The following is a 21,651-nucleotide window of genomic DNA, read 5'->3' on the forward strand; positions in this document are numbered from 1 at the left end:
ATTATTAGTGGAAAAGTGAGCAAAGAAAATGGGATTCCATCGGGAGTCAAACCCGAGACCTCCGGATTGCTAGACCGGTGCTCTACCGACTGAGCTATAGAAAGCCCTATAGTACAGTGTTCGTCCCAGAAACCCTTAATTCTCAATGCTCGGGTGGTCAGAAGCTATAGCAGTGTGTTTGTGTGTTTATCCTAACTCAAGAAACAATTTTGATATGAGTCTCACCAGTAAATTGTCTACTCATGATTACCCCATACACAATTTAACGCCCTATAAAACATTTATGAATTTTATTTTCAACCAACAAAGATTCTAATATCATATAATAATATGGTGAAGGTGTCATGGCTGAGTGGATAAGAGCGCTCGTCTGTGAACAACATGAGCGTGGTATGGTTCGTGGGTTCGAGCCCATGCCAAGCCCGACACGTTCGCCCTTCAGCAAGGCACTTTATCCACATTGCTGCTCTCCACCCAGGAGTACAAATGGGTACCCGGTAGGATGAGAAAGCTTATGTTGGTTGATCAGCATGTGCGCGTCTGTAAAATGGCTGCAACTGGCTGGAATGCTCCCCAGGGAGTGGAGAATGAGCACTGTTAGTGCTGGTTGGAAATAATGTATCCAGTGACCGGGGTAATAATAGTCTGTACAGCGCAAATGCGCTATATAAAAACCATGCAGCTATTATTATTATTATTATTAATATCTTATATTTAAACACTGATATGCAATCAATCATCCATGCTGGTTACTGTCATTTTGGTTACAGCTCGTTATTCCGAAGGTTCGTTATTCCGAAGGTTCATTGTTCCGAATTTCATTTTCGGATTAACCGATCTTCGGAATAACGAATTTGGAATAATGCCACAAATTTTCGGATTAACGAACCCCTTTTCATTTTCGGATTAATGAACCCCTTTTCATTTTCGGATTAACGAACCTCTAGGTACCGGTATAGGGAATTTGCGTGTTTCGGATTAACGACCCTTCGGAACAACGAACCTTCGGAATAGCGAACCTTCGGAATAACGAACAGCACCCGTCATTTTGACATCTGTGAATATGAATTATCACCCAATTTTTAGGACATGACCAAACAAAACCAGTGTATCCTCCACCAGTCAAATTGCCAATATGTGTCAAGCTACACCCACAATACACTCAGAGGCAGTAGTTAGTGACTGTGAAATTCTAGACAAATCATTGACATTTTCTTCTTTTTTATTTTCTTGCTGAAACCGGGATCTCACAGTAAATATAGGGTTGGATCATATGATGCATCACGCGTTACGCCGGAGTACCGTAGTACCCCGGGTAACCGCATTGTGTAGCGCCACCTCATGTCCACTCGAGGACAGCCAGAGAAAAATGCATCCACTGTGTGTGCGTGTACATAGCATTCCCATGCCACTGCATGTTATACTATGCTTGCATGGAAGTTGCAATACCACTAGCGTGTGCTTTAGTGCAGTGCAGTGCAGTGGCTAGCGCGCGCTAGCTCCAGCACCAAAATAATTTCCTCTTTTTGGCACCAAGGGTACAACCTTTTTAAAAAAAATAAATAATTCAACAAAATGGCTGATTTTTATTTGGTACCCTGGGATACCATTTATGTCATCATATACAACTATATATTTCAGGTTGTTAGGATTAAAAAACAAACACACACACTAATTTTGGTTGCATTTCTGTGGACCTTCAGACTGGTTGTCAAGTTTGAAACAACTGATTATTCAAAATCATAGCATGAACACAGTGTATATCCAGAGCAATAATCAGGAATGCTAACAAACATGACTCAACGAAACCTGTGCATACCTCTGACCATTCACTGGCCACCCAACGAGGGCAGAGTTGTACTGTACAGGCCTGTTGGTAATCTGGTTTGTAGCCTAGAATGGCCAGACAGTACGTCTCTTCAATGGGCTCCAGACGTCCATTTTCCAGCACCTGCTGACAGAAAACTTGTCTGACCTGTGACCCTTGGTCACATGATTGTGAGCAGGGGCTCCAGTCGCCAATATACCATCTGCAATACAAGCAGTATTACACAGTTTCATGAATTGAAAACAAATGAATTCAGACACTCAAACACACACCCACTCATTCCCTCCCTTTCTATCTCTGTATCCATCCACTGTAAAAGTGGATATTTTCGCACAACTATTTCTTTGTGCTCCACCGGGTAAGATGAGTTTTATGTATTTTTAATTCCACGGAATCAAGACATACACTACTGGAACATACGACAAGAAAAAATATTTGTGTGCTTTTATTTTCACGTTAGTTTCTGGTTGCGCGAATTGCGTGAAAATCTCAACACCGCACAAATTTCCACTTTTACAGCACCTGTATTTAAGAGTAAGACTTTCACAGCAATACTGTAAAACATGATATTTTCGCATACTGCAGCATGAAATTTATGCTTATTGGAGCCAACAGCATTTTTTGTGGCATTAGATTTTCATGAGTTGCCTCAACATTCAATGCATATTATGTACACAAGCACTTTCAAGTGCATTTTACTTTCGTGAATCTTGGCTCTCGTGAAATTCGCGAATTTAAAATGCACACGAACATTCCTCGTTTTACAGGAACGGTAATGGTAGAGTTGAGTCTTGTCTTGTTGAGCACAATATGCTGGCATACTAATTAGTCACTCCTTCTATCTGTCAGATTTATTGCATCTCACATAACAGCCTATCTTATAAAAAGCATGTTGACCCATAATACAGGAAATATTCATCAGTTTGGGAGAGCACAACAAATTTAAGCTTCAACCAACCTTTATCTTTGACTAGCTAACTGCAGTAGATTTTCTCAAGCCCTGTGAATACTTTACACATTCACTGCCTGTCTGGTGATGCTTTGGGATCACTGAGGCATAGATAGATGACAACATGTATCCAGAGTCTTACTTAAAGCAGGCTTAATCTTCTCTGATCCAGATCTCGCCTTTGACTTTCTTAGGCCAAAGGTAGGTTTCACAGTCAATAATGAGGGTATCATCTCACCTCATGCTATACCGTAATAGCCAGTGTCAATGGCATATTTGTTCAGCAATGGCTTGAATGGGGGTAATTGAAGTCTAAACCCTTTTGTGTTCATTATCTGCTCACACACTTTTATGGCCATATAATTGGCTCTGAAACCTACTTTTGGCCAAGGAAGTCAAAGGAGAGATCTAGATGAGAGAGATTAATCTTGCTTTGAATGGGGGTTGTAGCCACACATTGCCATCTATCTATAGGCCTATGGCTCAGAGATCCTAAGGCTTCTGGCAGACAGGCAGCTAAGGTGTGACAATACATAGAGATGGATGAAGGCTAGCCTGTCAAATATTTACTTATTTATTTACTTATTTATATACTTATTCATTTATCTATCTATTTGTTTATTTATCTATTTATCTATCTATCTATTTATTTGTCTTGTTTTCACAGGGTGTCTCCTTCAGTAAGTTGTACACTGTTGATTATGGATGCCCTGCATAATGGACAATACACACATGTAGTCAGAAACATCAAAACAGCATAATATTAAAAAACAATTATAGATCATATAACATAACTAACACATACTAGTTCATGCAGAATGAAATAATACATATTTAATCGTAAAGAATATGTGGCTTCAAAACATGTCTATAAATAATACAGTATTTCCGATAACTGTTATATTAGTACATTACCACCCAATACAGCTTCGTTTCGAGAGAAGGCTTGTCGTCTTTTGAATTGTTTTGGCTCTAGGTACCAACAGCCCCTCCGAAACAGCAGATCTAGCCTCGTAATTGTGAGTATCATTGGCTTTCTTGAATGAGAGTGTCAGGTATAAAGGTTGGTTGAAGGTGTGATTTTTGAGGTGCAAATTTTCTTCAGTTTGTCTCCTTCTAAGATTGCAACTACTGATCTATGATTTAACAAACATGTCAATATAATTTTTGTTGAGATACAATTGTAAAAATGAAGCAATGGCTGCTCCAACCATTTATGCTGAGATTAGAGGATTAGTAAGTATTTCCTTATAGGTAAGATAAATCTGAGAAAACATTATATTCTGTCTATCTTGCTATCAAATTGCATCGGCTCATTCCCCAATAAGTTTATGACTATTATATGTGACAGTAGTGTCTGGTGAATATCAGCAAAAATTGTTGTATGGCATAGTGCCTACAATGATTCATTTTCACTGCATTCTTCAGTTAGTGTTTCCTCAAGTGTCTCTACAACATAATCTAGTTAGTGCTAACAATTTAGTTTCACATATCCTGTACAGCACTGTCTTAAAGGGGAATTTACCCCAAATATATATATGGGTTTGATTCAGTGAATGCAGAAATATTTGAAGTACACATCAAGTGGTTTGAGGAAAATGGGACAATTTGTTCCGAACTCATTAATTTTGAGGTATAATAGAGAAATCCATTTGCTACATAAAAAGACTATTGCAATTCATGATGTCACACTAGGGAACTGATTTATTGAAAAAAAAAAAAACAAACATATTATTATCATTTTGGTAGTAAGATGAAAGAGCACTTGACTTACCTCTTTCAAGAGGCAGGGGGATATCCACATCTTTAACATTTAGATTTAAATCACAATAACAAGTTGAGGGAATGAATACTTTTCATAAAAATGACACTTTGTAGCATTCTCTGATTTTTGTTTTCATTATTGCCTTTTACTGAGACATTGTTAACTGTTGTAGTATTCTTATCCAGCAATGACACAACATAGACTTAACCAAAACTTTAAAAACTCATAACTTTGAAACTGCATTAATATGTACAACTAATATTTCTTTATACACTGAATACACACATATATTGGAGGTAAATTTACCTTTACCTTTGGTTTAATTATATGATGCAAACTTTAAAATTCTGTTCAAACATTATTCACAGGAAACCTGTAAAATATTGAGATGATGACTCCTCATATCTACAACATTTAATCATGAAAACAAAACACAGCTTTTGAAAGTATTATTATAGCAAACAATTCTGGTAATTTGTCAATCCACTGTGTGGGTGTGACTATGCTATTCAGTCGTTAAAATATGGTTAAAAATGAAATTTGATCTGTCAACCATCTTGTCATGGTCAGACAGTCCCTTTCCTCGAGCCACTTCTGCTACTAAAGGAAGCTGTAAACCTGCAGACTCATAAAATCCTGTGCAGGAAATCATAAGAATTTCCTGTTTCCCCCCAAAGTTCCCATGTCTTGGGATTCACTTCACACCTGTCCTCTTGCTCTAAAACCACCAGTAACTTCAACTGCCTCTAAGCCTTTCTCATCAATACTCATCCAAGGTTACCAACCATCTCCAGAATACGCTACTAGTGCATAAGACAGCAACCTCTATTGGCATTTAATGAAACCATTAAAATCAAAGGCATAACAAAACATTCTAATGTACCAGCCAGAAAAAGGCCGACCCATTAAGCATTCATGAATATCTTTTACTGGGCAGATCATGAACAAATAATATGTGACAGATTGAGCTTTGATAATCTTATTCATGAGCATATGGCTGAATATTTTTCTGCATGGTTGTGGAAGTTAAATTTTTTCTGTAACTGTCAAAATTAAACTTCCGTGAAACTTTCCTTTAGACAACTTATACTTACACAGAGCACCAATTTTGTTGTGGGTAGACTAGAATGGGATCATATGTGACCCACTACAACAAAAGGATCAGAAAGTGTGGGGAGGACAATTTTCTGAAAATGGCATGACATTATTCCCTTACTCTTCCACTCTAATTTCATAGATAACAGGACTCATAAAAGTACTTGGTTGCAGAGATATCAATGATTTTATTAACGCATGTTGAGTGGTTTAGGAAATCAGCGTTTCGAGAAAACCGCCTTCAAAGTTTTCCTTCTGACACTTACATGATCAAGGGGATGCAAGGCAGTTGTTTCCTTTTGACAATAGAAGGTATGCTCTTAGCAACCTCCGTGATGTTCATTCAAGCTTAGCGCCAGCGGTCTACAAATGACCAATCAGTAACCAAGATGCCACACACTGACCAATAAGATCAATCCCTAATTGCTATGGGCGGAGTCTACCTGCGGTGCTAAATCCAAATCTTCAGACTCATTTCTATTCCATTGAAAGTCAGAAAAATGCTAATTTCAAGCCTTTTCTGTTATCATTTAGCTGTGAAATTTTGGCAGATTGACCATACATTAAACTACAAAATTATGCCAAAAAACAACAAGGCAAGGGCCAAAATGTGTCTCGCCAATTCGGGTAGAAGAAATTAATGTTTTTCTAACTCCGGGAAGTTCATTGACCCAGCCTATGACCTTTGACCTTGGGGTGACCTTCAACTCCCCAAGGGACATTTACCATCCAAGTTTGGTCACAAACGGACATATGGATCAAAAGTTATGAGCCATAATCGAAACGCACCATAAAAACTGAACATTGGGCCCTAAAAGTTTGTTGACCCTTGTCTGTCACCTCTAACCTTGTGATGAACTTTAACTCTCCAAGGGACATCTACCATCCAAGTTTGGTCACAAACAGACATATACATCAAAAGTTATGAGCCATAATCAAAATGCGGCGTAAAAAAACTTAACATTGGGCCCTAAAGTTCATTGACCCCTGTCTTTGACCTTGAGGTGACCTGGATGTTTGGCAAAATGTGTAACTTTGTATACCCACTCTTCCCTCAAAGCGTTACGGACGGAAGACGGACGGACGCCGGACGGACAGGCTCCGCAGGCGATCCCATAGTCTCCCCTCACCTCCGTTGGGCTCGACAAAAATCCAATTGTGACCGACGACAATGGTTTCAGGCAAAAGTCAGGAATTTTGAAAATTCATTTTTTAATTGAATCATATTGCCCATTTCCTAAGCTTTACACTGATATAAAACGCTTGTATTCTCCGGCAACCTAAGTGGTCATATAAAGCAAAATATAATGTACTTTTTGATTTGTTAGCCTGACAAAATTGCGAGAAAACAGGCTTTGAAGATACACCTCTTGTTCGAAGACAATGCCGAGCGGTGATGCGAGTTAAGAATCACCCATCTGTACGATGGTGCCAATCGAGATAAAGCTCCGCCTCTAGCAACCACAGCGGCTTCTGATTGGCTCACTGAGAGAGTCAAATTTCACAGGCACCTTCCTCGGAACTCAGTGTATGGAGCCAAATACACAATGCGTTTCGCTCGGGTTTGTTTAACCGTACGTCTTTCAAGATGGCAGATACGATAATTGCAAGCTTGCTGGTTACGTGTGTGCGGTGCACGTATTACCCTATGGCATCCACACGCTTTATATGCCTGTGAATATACGTCACAAGAGCGGATGGCGCATTCGTATCCACATCTTCACAAATCACGTTTTCATTGCGGTTAATTTGTCTTGTAAATTTCATCATTTGGGACCCTTTCAAAGGCAGAAAGATGACACAGGTCACACTTACTGTTCTTTTGTTTTCAAGCCGTGCATGTGTTGCATTGTGCGGTAAATAAACAATCACTTTTTACTTAGTTTGGTGCAATTTTGACGTTTAGTACAGTGTATCATTTGAATATTGGTCATCTATGACCATCATTAATGACCGCTCCTTTCCTCTCTTCTGCTGTCTTTTGAGTAAACCTGCTGTCATATTTACTACAAGCACTATTGACAAGTGAGTTTTCGATCGCATGTTGCAAAATTTGTGTGGCGATTTGCGCCTCTGCTATGGTTCAAACTATTTTCACGTTGGAAGTTAGTGCTGCCTAGTATTGCTGTTCACTTTTTGTTTCACTTCTGTTGTCGGACATTGCGGTAGAAAAGCTCAGATAGAAAGCCAAACGAAGAGCGTACACTACAGAGCAAGCGTACTAGTATCTATTGTAGCAACAACAATGGAGCATGCATACGTGGACAAAACACTTCCGACACACTGCAAGACGTATCTCCCAAAGCCGAACTAAATGTGTGCGACGCACTATCCAATCGCACGCAAGATGCCGAACCATAGCAACACTGGGCATATTGACGCGGCGTTCAAAAGAAGAGTGCGTTCCAACATAGGGTGTTTAAAATTCCATTTTCGACAGGAAAAACTCAGTCTTATGCTGTGAAATTTAGTGTAGATGTAGAAAACATATCAAAGATTCAATTTCTGCAAAAACCCAAAATCGACAAAACTAATGGTCAAAATCTTTGTACCCCGCCTAGGAGGGAATTTGCTCTTGCGACTTTTGCCTGAAACCGTTGTCACGGGTCACAATTGTTTTGACCGATTTTGATGATCTGACTTCAAACTCGATTTTCACCGGTCAGTAACTTTAGGATCCTTTTGTTGTGGCAGGTCACATATAGTTGTATGGTACAATGATGATAAAAGAAGTGTTTGCTAGGTTAAAAATCATCAGTCTTGAACTCCAAATGTAAGTGTCTATATATTGCTATCACAAAGGATTACATGAACAATGACAAGTTTGCAATTTCCAATGACTTCTTTATGAGCACTGCAAGCAAAATTTGTCCACACATTTTCCACAAAAGATGGAGTTTACAAATGCTATCTTCTGAGTGTGTGCCTTTACACTAATTACATTGTAGAGAACTAACCTGGGAGGACAGGCTTGTGCATTGCATGTTCTGTTGTCCCGAGGCTTGAGGGCAGGGTCACACAGGTAACTAGGGACAGTCTCAAAGTCTCCAGAGCGTGTGCAAGTAACAGTCCGAGTCTGGAAACCTGGATAGAACGCAGAGAGAGAGATCAGAGATGTGCAGTAACAGTGCCTCAAGTAACAACATGTCATCTCTCTTTAAGGTTTGACTTGGCAATCTGATACAAACCAGGTTAGTTTCAACATGATATAAGTCAGAGATGTGAATGCAGCAAGGAGGTGAAAAGTAATTCAGAGAGATGGGTTTGATGGCTACATCATCCCATTGTACAGGATTTGCATTCATTTTAGGCTACAGTCTACATTGAGCAGAAAAGCACGATTATGTTCCAAATTCTCCCTTCATGTGTCCAGGAGAACAATGCAAACGCTGATGAAGTCAATAAGAATGACATGCGCCTCGCCAGCATTCACATCATTCTCCCTAGCACACAATGATATCTACCTTTGTGTGCACATCATCTAAAATGGTATTTGAAACTGTAATACGTAACAATCTGTTATCTCGTTTACAGCACACACTGAAAACATATTGTCTCTCTTTTATTTGCCTTACTAACTGTTAAGATACCTGCCATTATTGTAAAATACTGGCCACAACTCTTTAGCAGCAAATTTGAAGGGATAGTCCGATTAATGTATAAATCAGTACACATATTACACCATCTTCTTATGACCATTATTCAGTACACTCATTATTCCTTTCTACTTTTGACTATGTCACAGTATCAAAGCTGCTACTTGACTGGTTAATTCAACAGTTCTTGTAGAGTGTTCACTCCCCTCTTTCACATTCATCATGGCTGGAAAAATAGATGAAACAGACTTTAGAAGGGAAAAAAGGTATGTCATAAATAAACAGTTAAAACAATACTTATACTTAATTCATGCTTCCACACTTCAAAGTTTGAAAGAAAAAGGATAATTTTGTCATTTTAAAAACACATAACCCCTACAGCAGTACATTTGACCAAAGATGCATATTTCAAAACATGCTGAAGAGTCAACCACTGTGGTTTTACAAAGCAGGATCACAGACATCAGTTGCACACACTGCAAGCACAGATATTCTCTAAATCATCTATGGAATGTCATCTTGAGCTTGAACAGCATTCTATTATGTTTAGAGAATTGTTTAGTATACATGTAAGAGTTAATGTTAGAAAGAAATTGCAGTGTGTCTTGGAAGAGTTACTGTAGGTTGTACAGAATGGATGTTTGATACTTTGTGTCTATCCACCACTGATATGAAAGGCTAGATAGGGCAGACAAGGCTGACTTCTTCCTTTCTGTATCATGCCACTAGTGATGACATGGCTAAATTGGTCGTTGTAGGGAATCATTAAGTCCTAACAGACATTAGTGGCTGATACATTTGGTATCTACTTTCTCTGCAGGAGACCCATGTTATCATTTCCTGAACTTTTACTACATTAACAAGCAGAATGGTTGAAAAAAAAAAAAGAAATGGCAATCTGATGTGTTGCATACATTAGAATCTGTATTTAAAATCTGTCTTCTATTCACTTTTCTCTCTACCCAAGGACAAGTACACCATATAATAGGATACTGTGTGGCAAACATGATGATTTCAATAAATGATAGATGCAAGATTAAAAGGGAAGTGGTTGGCACAAGGAAGCAGCGAGGAAAGGGGTTTAATGTGACAGAAACGAGGGAGAAAGGCAAGAAGTATGAAAAAGTTTTAAGTAGCAGGTGGACTGGGTGGAAGATGATGTAACTTACCTCCTCCACACTCCTTGGAGCAGTTGGAGTAACGGGCGTATGTCCAGGAGTAAGAATCAGGTTCATCCGGCCCAACCCCATTGGGAACATAGTAGGAGTATTCCACACCATGGTTCCTTCCTTGTGTTAAAAGCTGGATTGAAAACAGGAATTCATCAAGAGAAAATAAACTATGTATTACGAGTAACAAGTGAATGTGTCCATGTCTTTATGTCTGTGTCTCTGTGGGTTAATACACTTATCTCGGGTAAAACCAGAAAAAAAGCAATGAGGTATCAAATGGGAGAATCAAACTTGTTCCACGATAGGAAGACAAGCAAACAGCAAAGAGAAGACAATGTGATCACTTGGCTGGATTAAGTCTACAGGAGTGGATGAAAGCTCAACCACAAAATTGCTACAGGTATATTGGTATAAGCCGTAACCTCCTGGTATATTATCATCACTAACTGTACCACATAGGTTCACTGCATCTCATAATAAATGCAATAAGTACTTCATTACATAGTCTCAAATGAAAGAGAAAATGAAACAATTTATGGCAGTATAGGATCATACTGTTATGCCTATCCTCAACATGCACTTTGTGAGAGACCTCATGCACAGAATCTCATATCCAATGTAAATATAAAATGCTGTGGAACATAGGATGGAGAGAGAATGATTTCAGCATGATAGAGATCACACGATATACAAGATTTTGGTCAGATGCTTTGCCAAGCCTTCCAAACACAACACACCCAAATACTGTAGAAGTGTCCTGCAGTCTTTGGACAAGACTACATCCTAGATGATGTCCTTCTTGATGCTGGAGTATAAAACCCAGCGATTCTGGCTAATGATACCAGGATTCTCAAGACGAATCACTTTTGTCCTATATATGAATGTTAGTTGTCACAAATCACATTTTCATTTAAAATGATATTGCCCCATTCACTCACTCACAAATAACATCTTCATTTTACAGAGAATGACGGTCAAAATCCCAATTCTCTTCTTTACATATCATGTATGTATTTCAACATGGGAAGACTCAAGAAACCAATTGACATCACTTGCTTGGAATGAGTTATAGAAATATTTGCAAAGTCACAAAGTTTCTAACTTAAAACAAGTAATTAATGATGAACACATAAATTTATTTCAACTAACTCTACTATAGAGATTTATACACAGCACTACTCTTGACAGCTTACAATTTCCTGATTTCATAGGTCTGCAAAGTGAGACTAATGCTAACCTTGAGACAACTGCATTGATTGGCCAGAAGTTACCTGCATTATTCCATGCAGAAGACACCTCCATCCCAGCATTAAGTAGTCTTATTCAAGTCACCATTTCAAAATGTTTCATTGGGTCTGCAGGATGTACTAAGTATTTCATTCCCTTCTGAGGACCATTCCATTATACTCTCGGTAGATTGTATGTTGGATTGATATTATTATAACACATTCACTGTTCTAAGACCATCCCACATACTCTCAGTAGGTTGTTATGTTGGACTGATATCATTATAACACATTCACTGTTCTAAGACCATTCCATATACTCTTGGTATATTGTATGTTGGATTGATATCATTTATAACACATTCACCGTTCTAAGACCATTCCATATACTCTTGGTAGATTGTATGTTGGATTGATATCATTATAACACATTCACTGTTCTAAGACCATTCCATAATTATTCTCTCAGTAGATTGTATGTTGGATTGATATCATTATAGCACATTCACTGTTCTGAATACATCTCACCCAGAATGTTTTGGTTAAAGTGATATTAATTGTGGTGTATGATCAATGGTGTTTAGCTGATACTGTGGTGTATGGTCAGTGGTGTTTGGGTTGATTTAATAATGGGGTGTGGGGTCAACGGTGCTTGAGTTAAACTGATATTGTGGTGTGTGGTCAGAGGTGTTTGGGTTAAAGGGATCGTATAGTTTTGGTTGAGACCTAATTTCAGGTTTCTAACATTTTTTGGTGAAATAATGAGAAACCTCTTACGAAATATGAAAGGGCATGTAATTCCATGAGGAATTCAATGTTTATTTGATGAAAATTGGTTTTGAAATGGCTGAGATGTCCAAAACAGAGCGATTCTAATAAAGTGTGGGACCCACATTTTATTACGATCGCTTTGTTTTACTTTGTGTTTAGATGTTTCAGTTATTCCAAACCCGATTTTCATCAAATAAACTTTGAATTCCTCTTAAAATGGTATGCTCTGTACTATTTCATAAGTGTTTTCTTGGTATCTCGCAAAAAGTTAAAAGCCCAATTTTCATCTCCACCAATACTGTACCATCCCTTTAAAGTGTTATTGTGGTGTATGATCAGTGGTGTTGGAATGGTCAGTGATGTCATTGGTTAAAACTGATCCCAGTATTCCTTTACTCAGCACATTGTCTATTCTAATCAACAGAAAGTGTCTCATTTGCAGACTGTAGTTCTAATTAGTGTCAAGTTGTGATTGCTCATTTATTCCTTAAGCCCCTTTTACACTTTCACGGATTGCTACACGGATGACCACGAATCGTCGTCCGTGGTGTTCCGGCATGCAAAATATCGATTTTCATCTCAATGACAGTGTGAACACGATCCCAACTGGGTGTCTACACGGACAAGTACGGAGGCTACACGGACAAGTACGGTGCGTACACGGACAGACAAGGGGTGTACGCGGACCACAGCGGAAACGATACGGAGGCAACAAGGATATCAAGGAAGAGCACAGATGCAACTGGGTCCCTTCGAGGTCATTACACAGATATCCCTAAAATGTTGACAGATGACATTTGCTTTTGCTTTTGATACTTTATCATTCTCGGGCGACATGTCTCCAGAGCTAAATATAACAAGCACACCAGAAATCTGCAGCAGCGTACATACTTCTCTGCCTGTCGACACCATTAAGGCATATCTCTTTGTTTCAAACTCTCATTTTTCTGGAAAATCAAGACATAAATAAAGCAAAACAAAACAAATCAAAACACACACAAAGAAGAAAAACCAGCAAGGAGGTATGTGTGGGTCACTTAAGCTTCTCCGGCGACCACTAAACGAACAGTATGAGGGGTTGATGGCTGTACTGATGAGGGAAGATTTGAGCAAATTTCACGGACTTTATGAGCTTGTATTGGCAAAATACACGAATATTTCATCCCGGATAGCGCCGATGCTAATACGGACGTCCCGATGTCTTCACGGATTGTCCTAGAATGAGTACGGAGGCAACGCGGAGTAGACAATGCCAACAAGGAAGAGTTTGTATTGATTTTCATCCGTGATGTCCGGGATGAAAAATTAAGCAAGGTTAATTTTTTCTGCGGACATGCCGGATGATCAAGGATAATGCCGGATGACTTCACAGAGTCAATACGGTCATGCCGGAAACAGTACGAATGATCCCGGATCGACGATCCGTGGTCATCCGTGATGCGATCCGTGAAAGTGTAAAAGGGGCTTTAGCCTTGGACAAAATCACCACACTCAGAGCTTATATTCCAGGGCTTCTACGCATATCCCATGATATCTAATATAGGCCTATTCTAACTAACTCTGATACCCTTACTACATGGATATTGAACAAAGGACATCACTAGATTACACTGCTGATTATAAACATTGTAGCATTATCTGTCTCGAAAAGAAAAGAAATGGTAGCACATGATGATAATGAAATCAAACCTAGAATGAAGAAAGTGACTACGGGTGTATGATTTATAAACAACAAAAAATCAGGGATAAATAATAAAAAATAATAAAGTCTTCTTTATCTGGGGAAGCCTCCTCAGTGTTGCCACTGCTCCATCAGACAGCTCTGCCATTATTATTACCCTTGCAATGCACCAGGTACCCATTTATACACCTGGGTTAAGAGGGACATGGAGGGTATAGAGGCATCTTGTCCAAGGACGAAAGCACTGGGTGGGAATCAAACTCGTGTCCTCCAATTAATTGGGAGTCTCATGCCAGAGTGCCCCATAACTTTCCATTACTCATGACTAGACGTAGCTACGTACATCTTGCACAAACATGTCTGAATTCCTATAGCCAACCTTTCATGTCTTTGATGTAATGATCACATTCTCAGAATTGTGTAATGTAGCCGACCACAGACATGCTGTCAATCAATGAACATAGACTATCAGTCTATCTTCTTCAGCTTGTCATTTCAATTTGCTCAATGTCTGGTACAATCTACATGTAGATAAAGCTCTCACAGCTCACAAGAAGTTGAGAATGTCTTAGACATTCCATGCAGTAGAGGTTTGGGCAAAGTTGTTAAACTAATAAGATTCTTTCAGTGAGCATTTCAACACAAGTATCTCTTGTGATTACTTTACCAAGTTACAAATAGAGGGGAATTGGGAGTAATCAAGCAAAATTTGCAACATTCATGGTTTACTCATTCTGATTTAAAAGATCAGAAAACAAGCTGGGTATACAGTGTTGCTATTGAACAAGAAGAACAACATGAATGTGTCTGTACTTGGACTGATGGGTTCAATGTATTTTCAGACAGTAAAAAAAATGAACTGGAATATGCACTTCACTGAAATATTCATAACCTGATGTTGATGACAGAAATGACAATATTTCTAAATTTTGGATAGATAGCTTTTAATGAAAACAGTTAGACAACTAACCTTGTTACAATGATAGTGTAGTGCTCTGTATGAAAAGAAACTTAAACGATCATTTCAAAGAGCTTAAGTCACATCAGTAACACATGAATGTAACAGTATAATTTCAAGTAACCACAGGGATGACTTTGCATTGAAAGTACCTTGGTGAAGTACCATATACGCCAAATATTTCGCGAGGTTTTTATTTTCGTAAATTTCCAGAGTCAGGCGCTATTCGGGAAATTAAAGACACGCAAAAATATTGACTTGATCACGCTATGGATGTGATGTATGGTATACATTTCTCCATTCGGTACAGGACTCCATGACCGCGAATTTAGCCACTTGCGAAATCTTCTGGAAGTTCCGACTGGCGAACATTTAGACTCGCTAAATATATGCCGTATACAGTAAATGAGATCTTAGAGAATACAGGAAACACCTTTCATCCTAGATTACAGTCATACTAAAAACTTTCATCGGTTGGGCGATGACAGTAAATTTCTACCAGGCAATGGCAGCAAGACAACACTTCACTGCATAAGGCTTGAGAAAGTCCTCAGGAGTAGGACGAAAGCTTGCCCACTACAATTAAAGATTGGTAGAAGCTTTAACTTTTAAATTTAGATTACAGTCATCTCAGACTGTATGGAGACTGAGTTGTCTAAGGATTTATCTCTACTGAGTTAGACATTGATGGCTAATGTCACATTCATTGACTACTAGCTCTTTCCATCTTTAGCTCACCATAAATTCTCTATCTCTCTCTCCCTCCTGACTCTGGAATATAGGACATCACAGAATTCTTGTGAGATGTTCACATCATATCACAACTGCAAATCAAGTCAACACTCTCATGTGTAGGTTAAAATGGAACAATATTGACTGCTTTTGTCCCGTAACTTTTATGCTGATTTTCCACTGTCATGATTGGCACCACAATTGAAATCATGGTCTCAGTTGTGGAGCAATGGTAGTGATCTTTTCAAATTGCAGGGGCGTATCAAGGAAATCCGTAAAGAGGGGTGCGTTTACAAAATTAAAGGGGGGTGTATGCACCCCTCCCATTTTTTTCTTTTTATTTCTTATGTTTTAACAAAAAATAAAGGTGGGGGGGGGGCATGCGCCCGATGAGGTCCTCCTTGGATCCGCCACTGAATTGTATCAGATCTTCAGGTCAATCGTACCAATCATAGAACATTTTTGGACTCTTCAAAAGTTTTCTACAATTAACACGATTGATTATCAATCATGATCAACGCATCAGATCATCTTGGATTGTAACAAAATTCAATGAATCTCAATTAATCATGTTTCATACTCATGTTGATCTGGATCAACCTTTTCACGGCTTTGTCCCTATCACTTATTTTGGCACATTTGCCTTTATTTTACTCGAAGACTACATACGTGACCTGTTACATCAAAAGCAGCCACAAGTTGGATTTTTTTTTATTTTCTAATAACATCAGAAAAATATTTTCAAAGTTAGTCCAATCTCTAAGCTTTAATTTGATGCATAATCCATTAAGAGACGTGCTTTACATCCAGAGATATTTCAAATTGAATGCGGCAAACATAGGAATTTTATGACAACAAAATATGGAGAAAATTGCTGTAAAAGTTCACTCTCGGTTTCTGTTTTGTTCCGAGATTGTCAGCCATACAGGACAGAAAATATTGGGTACAAAACTCCTTAGAAACAATGAGTTTTGGTGAACCATTACTAATGAAAAATGGTACAATGAATCACAAAATATATGACTTCATACTCATGAAATTTCGGAAAGATAGATTTTGTTTATTTGATTTCAATTATTCAAGTTATGTCACCCTCAACATGTCATGGATTTGGAACTTAAGATTATTTCAGATTAATTTTATGATTAAGATTAATGGTATAGAAAGGTAACTGTGAGGTTTTTCAGATTGTATACATCCATGCTATTAGGCCCTCGTATCTTTACCAGAGTAGGTCAAACCAACCTAGGTAATGTAGTCTATGGGATGATGAGATGCAAGGTTAAGTGGAAAGAGGATTGAGTGTTTTAACAGGTAGCAGGAAATCACTACTTTCACTGTTGACAACCTACCAGATGAGTGGAGTAAGCAGCCTACCTGGAGATAAAATAACAACACTTCTGGTATCTGCTATGTTTAGATAATGATAATGGTAACACTTTAAGGGGATGGTACAGTATTGGTGGAGATGAGAATTGGGCTTTTAACTTTTGGCGAGATACCAAGAAAACACTTACAAAATAGTACAGAGCATACCATTCTAAGAGGAATTCAATGTTTATTTGATGAAAATCGGGTTTGGAATGACTGAAACATCCAAAACAAGGTCAAACAAAGCAATCGTGATAAAATGTGGGTCCCACACTTTATTAGAATCGCTCTGTTTTGGATATCTCGGCCATTTCAAAACCAATTTTCATCAAGTAAATGTTGAATTCCCTATGGAATTACATGCTCTTTCATACTTCGTAAGATGTTTCTCATTATTTTATAATAAGATGTTTCTCATAATTAGGTCTCAACCAAAACTATACGATCTCTTTAATCAGCTCAAGGATTTCTTGCTCCTACTGACCTACCTTACAGGAAGCTGTACCAGTAAATCAATGCAAGCAGTGTCTGGGACCTGACAGGATAACTTTGATACTGTGCATTTATAGTAAATTCTTATTTATATGCATTTAACATTTAAAAAAGAAAAAACAAAGGAAAGCCTGGCGCAAAATATACAGATAGTCACAAAATCTCTTTTCTTACTAAACTTCTCCCTTTGCTTAAGCCAATGGATATAGGATAGGTTAAAAGATGTGTACAGTTCTGGTTGAGGTGAGGATTTAGCTTTTAACTTTTTGCAAGATATTCAGAAACCACCTCTATGAGATGTCACAGAGCATGCAATTCTAAGGGCATCAAAAGTTTATTTGATGAAAATCGGTTTTGAAATGGCTGAGATATCCAAAAACAAGGTGAAACAAAGAAATCCTAATAAAAGGCGTGGCCTGTCGCCGTTTATTATTATCACATTTTTGGATATCTCAGCCATTTGAAAACCTATTTTCATCAAATAAACGTTGAGTGCTTCCCAGAATTAAATTCTCATTCATATTTCATAAGAGGTTTCTCATTATCTCACTTGGGAATGTTCAAAACAGGAATCCCCACCACAACCAGTACTGTACAGTCCCTTTAAAGGTTATGTAGGCCCCCATGTAAGATTAATTATTCACCTATATTGACTTTGTAACATATTCATAAATTTCCTCAGTGCTCTCTGTTTAATTCAAAAGTAAAAGATCAAAGACAGACATACAAGAGAAGAACTTAATGAAGTAATAGTACAGTACCCTCCGCGGAATTGGGTACTGCTTAATCGGGTCAGAAATGCTCTGCCAAACACTTCCCGATTAAGTGGAATGTACTGCATCCTATTTTCAATACTTTCACTCCTGAATCTAGAACATACCTGCCTACTACACCGCTACCTGACAAGAAAGAAGCTGGTTCCGATAAATACATCAGTGATTAAAAAAAATGGAAATATATATATATATATATATATATATACACACACACACACACACACACACACACACACACACACACACACACACACACATATATGTATGTATATAATGGACACGTCATGGTCAAAGATAATAAATAGAATGAATAAAACAGCAGCACTAATATAAACAGCCAAAAGATGTCCTTACAATCCTTTGTAGAGATGATTTACAAGGATACAAGAATGCCTGTCCTCACCTCCCTCAAACATTTTGTGGATCCTCCTGCCCCTAGCCTACACTATCACCACCAATGCCTGTTCCAGCAAACATATGTCATGAGAAGTAAATGTAACTCACTTAAACCACCTGGTATGGAAGAGAACTGATAATCTGACCAATCATCTCAGAAATCACAGCTCCAGATCCATTTCCTAGAATACAAAAGTATATTTGTCTGCATTTCACCTCATCCATGAGAGAGGATTTGGGAGACCAGGACTGACAAACATCTTCATGAATCATCAACCAAGTGCTATCAAGAGTCTTTGCTGATTTGTATAGATCCTCAGTTTGTACAAAAAACACCTGACAACAACAACCAACAGTCACATGGGCTGGTAAAGTGATGTTACAGGTGTAAGTCTGATACACATGAAGTATTAAGACCTTACACTTACAGCACTGACACTCAGCATCTATAAATCAAGCATTAGTCCTGCACACTTATTTTTGCATTTTATGTAATGACTGGCTGTCCTGATGATGTGGAAGGACATGTAAAATTGCATCTACATATCAACAAGTTTTGAAATTTGTCTCATTTTAGCCTGCATTCACCAAATTCCTACTTTCTTTTCCATTTTCAGAAGAAAAAATAAAATCTACATATCAGTGAGAAAAGCATTATCAACAAGTGGACTAGTCAGTCAGACATTGACTATATTACAGAATAGTGTAGGTAGGCTACATTAGTAGCATGAGTAGAGACTTCTTTGTAAACACATGGAGATACATAAGAATCTTTTAACAAATTGATTGTCTAATTTAATTCATGAACCTTGTTATATCCAGACCATATGCGTGAACACACCCAAAAATGTACACTATACTAATTCGCAATGCTGAAAATGTTGATAGGTTCAAGTCATTGCTGAAAACTTATCTGTTTACACAACCTTAATTCTGTTGTTGTTGTTGCTGCTGTCGTATCATAATATGTACATAATGCTGTATTTTACTTTTATGGTATACTTACTTCTTTTCTTTTTCCAGATTGATGCGGTTAGAAACATCAGTATTGAGTGCTATATAAATGTTATTCATTATCATTATCATTACTATATGAACATGTTGATAGGGTTGCACACATAGTACAATGCCATGTTGGTGAATGGAAAAACATGAAATGTAACAGAAAAGTGCTAAGAGTTGTTTGAAGGGAAAAAATGTAATTCTCAACATTTTTCATGAAATGTTTCAGTTTTAACACTAATCGTGTCACATGCAGACAACGCAGGATCCGCTTTTTGTTACAGATTATGTTCATGAATCTTCACATCATCTAGATGCAATATCTTTACATTGTTTCAATCACACTACAAAAACAGTGGCATAGTCACAAAGTAATGGTAATTGATAAGAGGTAAATAAAACAGATGCATAACAGTTCTTTTGAAAACATGAGTGCAATCTATGCATAATAGTGTCAGCATTTGCTGTGCCTCAATAGAGTTAACATGCAATGCTAGTTGTGTCAAGTAGGTAGACCTACTAGAGTTGCCTAGTACTTCCTTGGTTGTGTCTAGTGTCAAGTAATAATTCCTTGTTGTTCCATTTCCAATGCTCTACTATTTATGGAAGATTTAAAAAAATTAAAAAAAATTAAAAAATAAAAGAGATTATGTGCTTATGGATTCAAGGTATTGCAGGGGTGTTATTTCTAAACTAATGAAAACAAAAGAAAAAAATTACTGTCCCTCTTTTGATGACATGATTTTGATTTGGTGTTCCATTCTGTTTGGACTATAGTACTTGCATGTGAAGTGTATCAAGGGACTGTTACTGTGAGAGCATTTTTACAGAAGGGTTGTAGGGATAATGTTGTGGTAATGTCTGGGTAATGTTGGGGTAACTCCCTCCTAGCTGGCTACTGTTGAAGTTATCAAAAGTTATGACAATGCCTGAGCAACATTTTGCGGGGACCATTTAACAGGTGGGTAAGAAAAGATTGCCCGGACGTTGTTGCAATAACTCTGGTTTGAAAGGCTGTGTTAAAACGGGACTTTAGGGGACAAAGAATGACATTGAGCAAACACCCATGTCTTCAGCTGATGTCCTTTCTCTCACAAAAATTGTGTTTATCACCTTGAAGATTAAAGTAGATTATAGAATCCACAATTGTAAAATGAAAGCGTATTTTCACACTATTCATGAATTGATGTGAATGCAAAATTTGAGTCAAGACCTTCAAAAGAAGTTTTTTTTTTTTTTCATCCAGTAACAATTCACACTGATATAATGATTTAAGACTTTCTACACCGTACAAGAAACTTTTTGATATGAAAGGTTTCATTTTATATGTAGGTCAAACACTTTCTGAATTTCTTCTTTGATATATAATAAGCCTTGTTATGAATTATGAAGGGGAGAGGGGGTATGCTGTGCAGTAAAATTTCAAGGTTTCTTAACAATAATGAAAATATAAATCTCACTGTATAATTTTCTTTTTATGTGTACATATATATAATTATATTCTTTGTAAGTTTTTATCATGCACCAACTTAAAGGGTGTGTACAGTTCTGGTCGAGGTGAGGATTTAGCTTTTAACGTTTTGCGAGATATTCAGAAACCACTCCATGAGATGTCAAAGAGCATGCAATTCTAAAGGGTATCAAAAGTTTATTTGATGAAAATCGGTTTTGAAATGGCCGAGATATCCAAAAACAAGGTGAAACAAAGAGATCCTAATAAAGTTGTGGCCTGTCGCCTTTTATTATTATCACTTTTTTTGGATATCTCAGCCATTTCAAAACCAATTTTCATTAAATAAACGTTGAATCCTTCTTAAAATTACATGCTCTTTCATATTTCA

At 37.7% G+C, this 21,651-nt stretch overlaps 1 protein-coding gene across 1 annotated transcript in view; it reads right to left on the reverse strand.

Annotated features, from left to right (window-relative positions):
- LOC140232650 (papilin-like) overlaps positions 1-21,651 on the reverse strand; it is a 170,188-nt gene that overhangs the window by 40,786 nt on the left and 107,751 nt on the right. The window contains exons 9-11 of the mRNA XM_072312755.1: positions 10,403-10,535; positions 8,595-8,721; positions 1,820-2,030 (exon numbers count right to left, since the gene is read on the reverse strand). Coding sequence (XP_072168856.1) covers positions 1,820-2,030; positions 8,595-8,721; positions 10,403-10,535 — 471 coding nt within the window. The remainder of the gene's footprint in view (positions 1-1,819; positions 2,031-8,594; positions 8,722-10,402; positions 10,536-21,651) is intronic.

The sequence above is a fragment of the Diadema setosum genome, chromosome 1 (genome assembly GCF_964275005.1).
Source record: "Diadema setosum chromosome 1, eeDiaSeto1, whole genome shotgun sequence".
NCBI classification, from domain to species: Eukaryota; Metazoa; Echinodermata; class Echinoidea; order Diadematoida; family Diadematidae; genus Diadema; species Diadema setosum.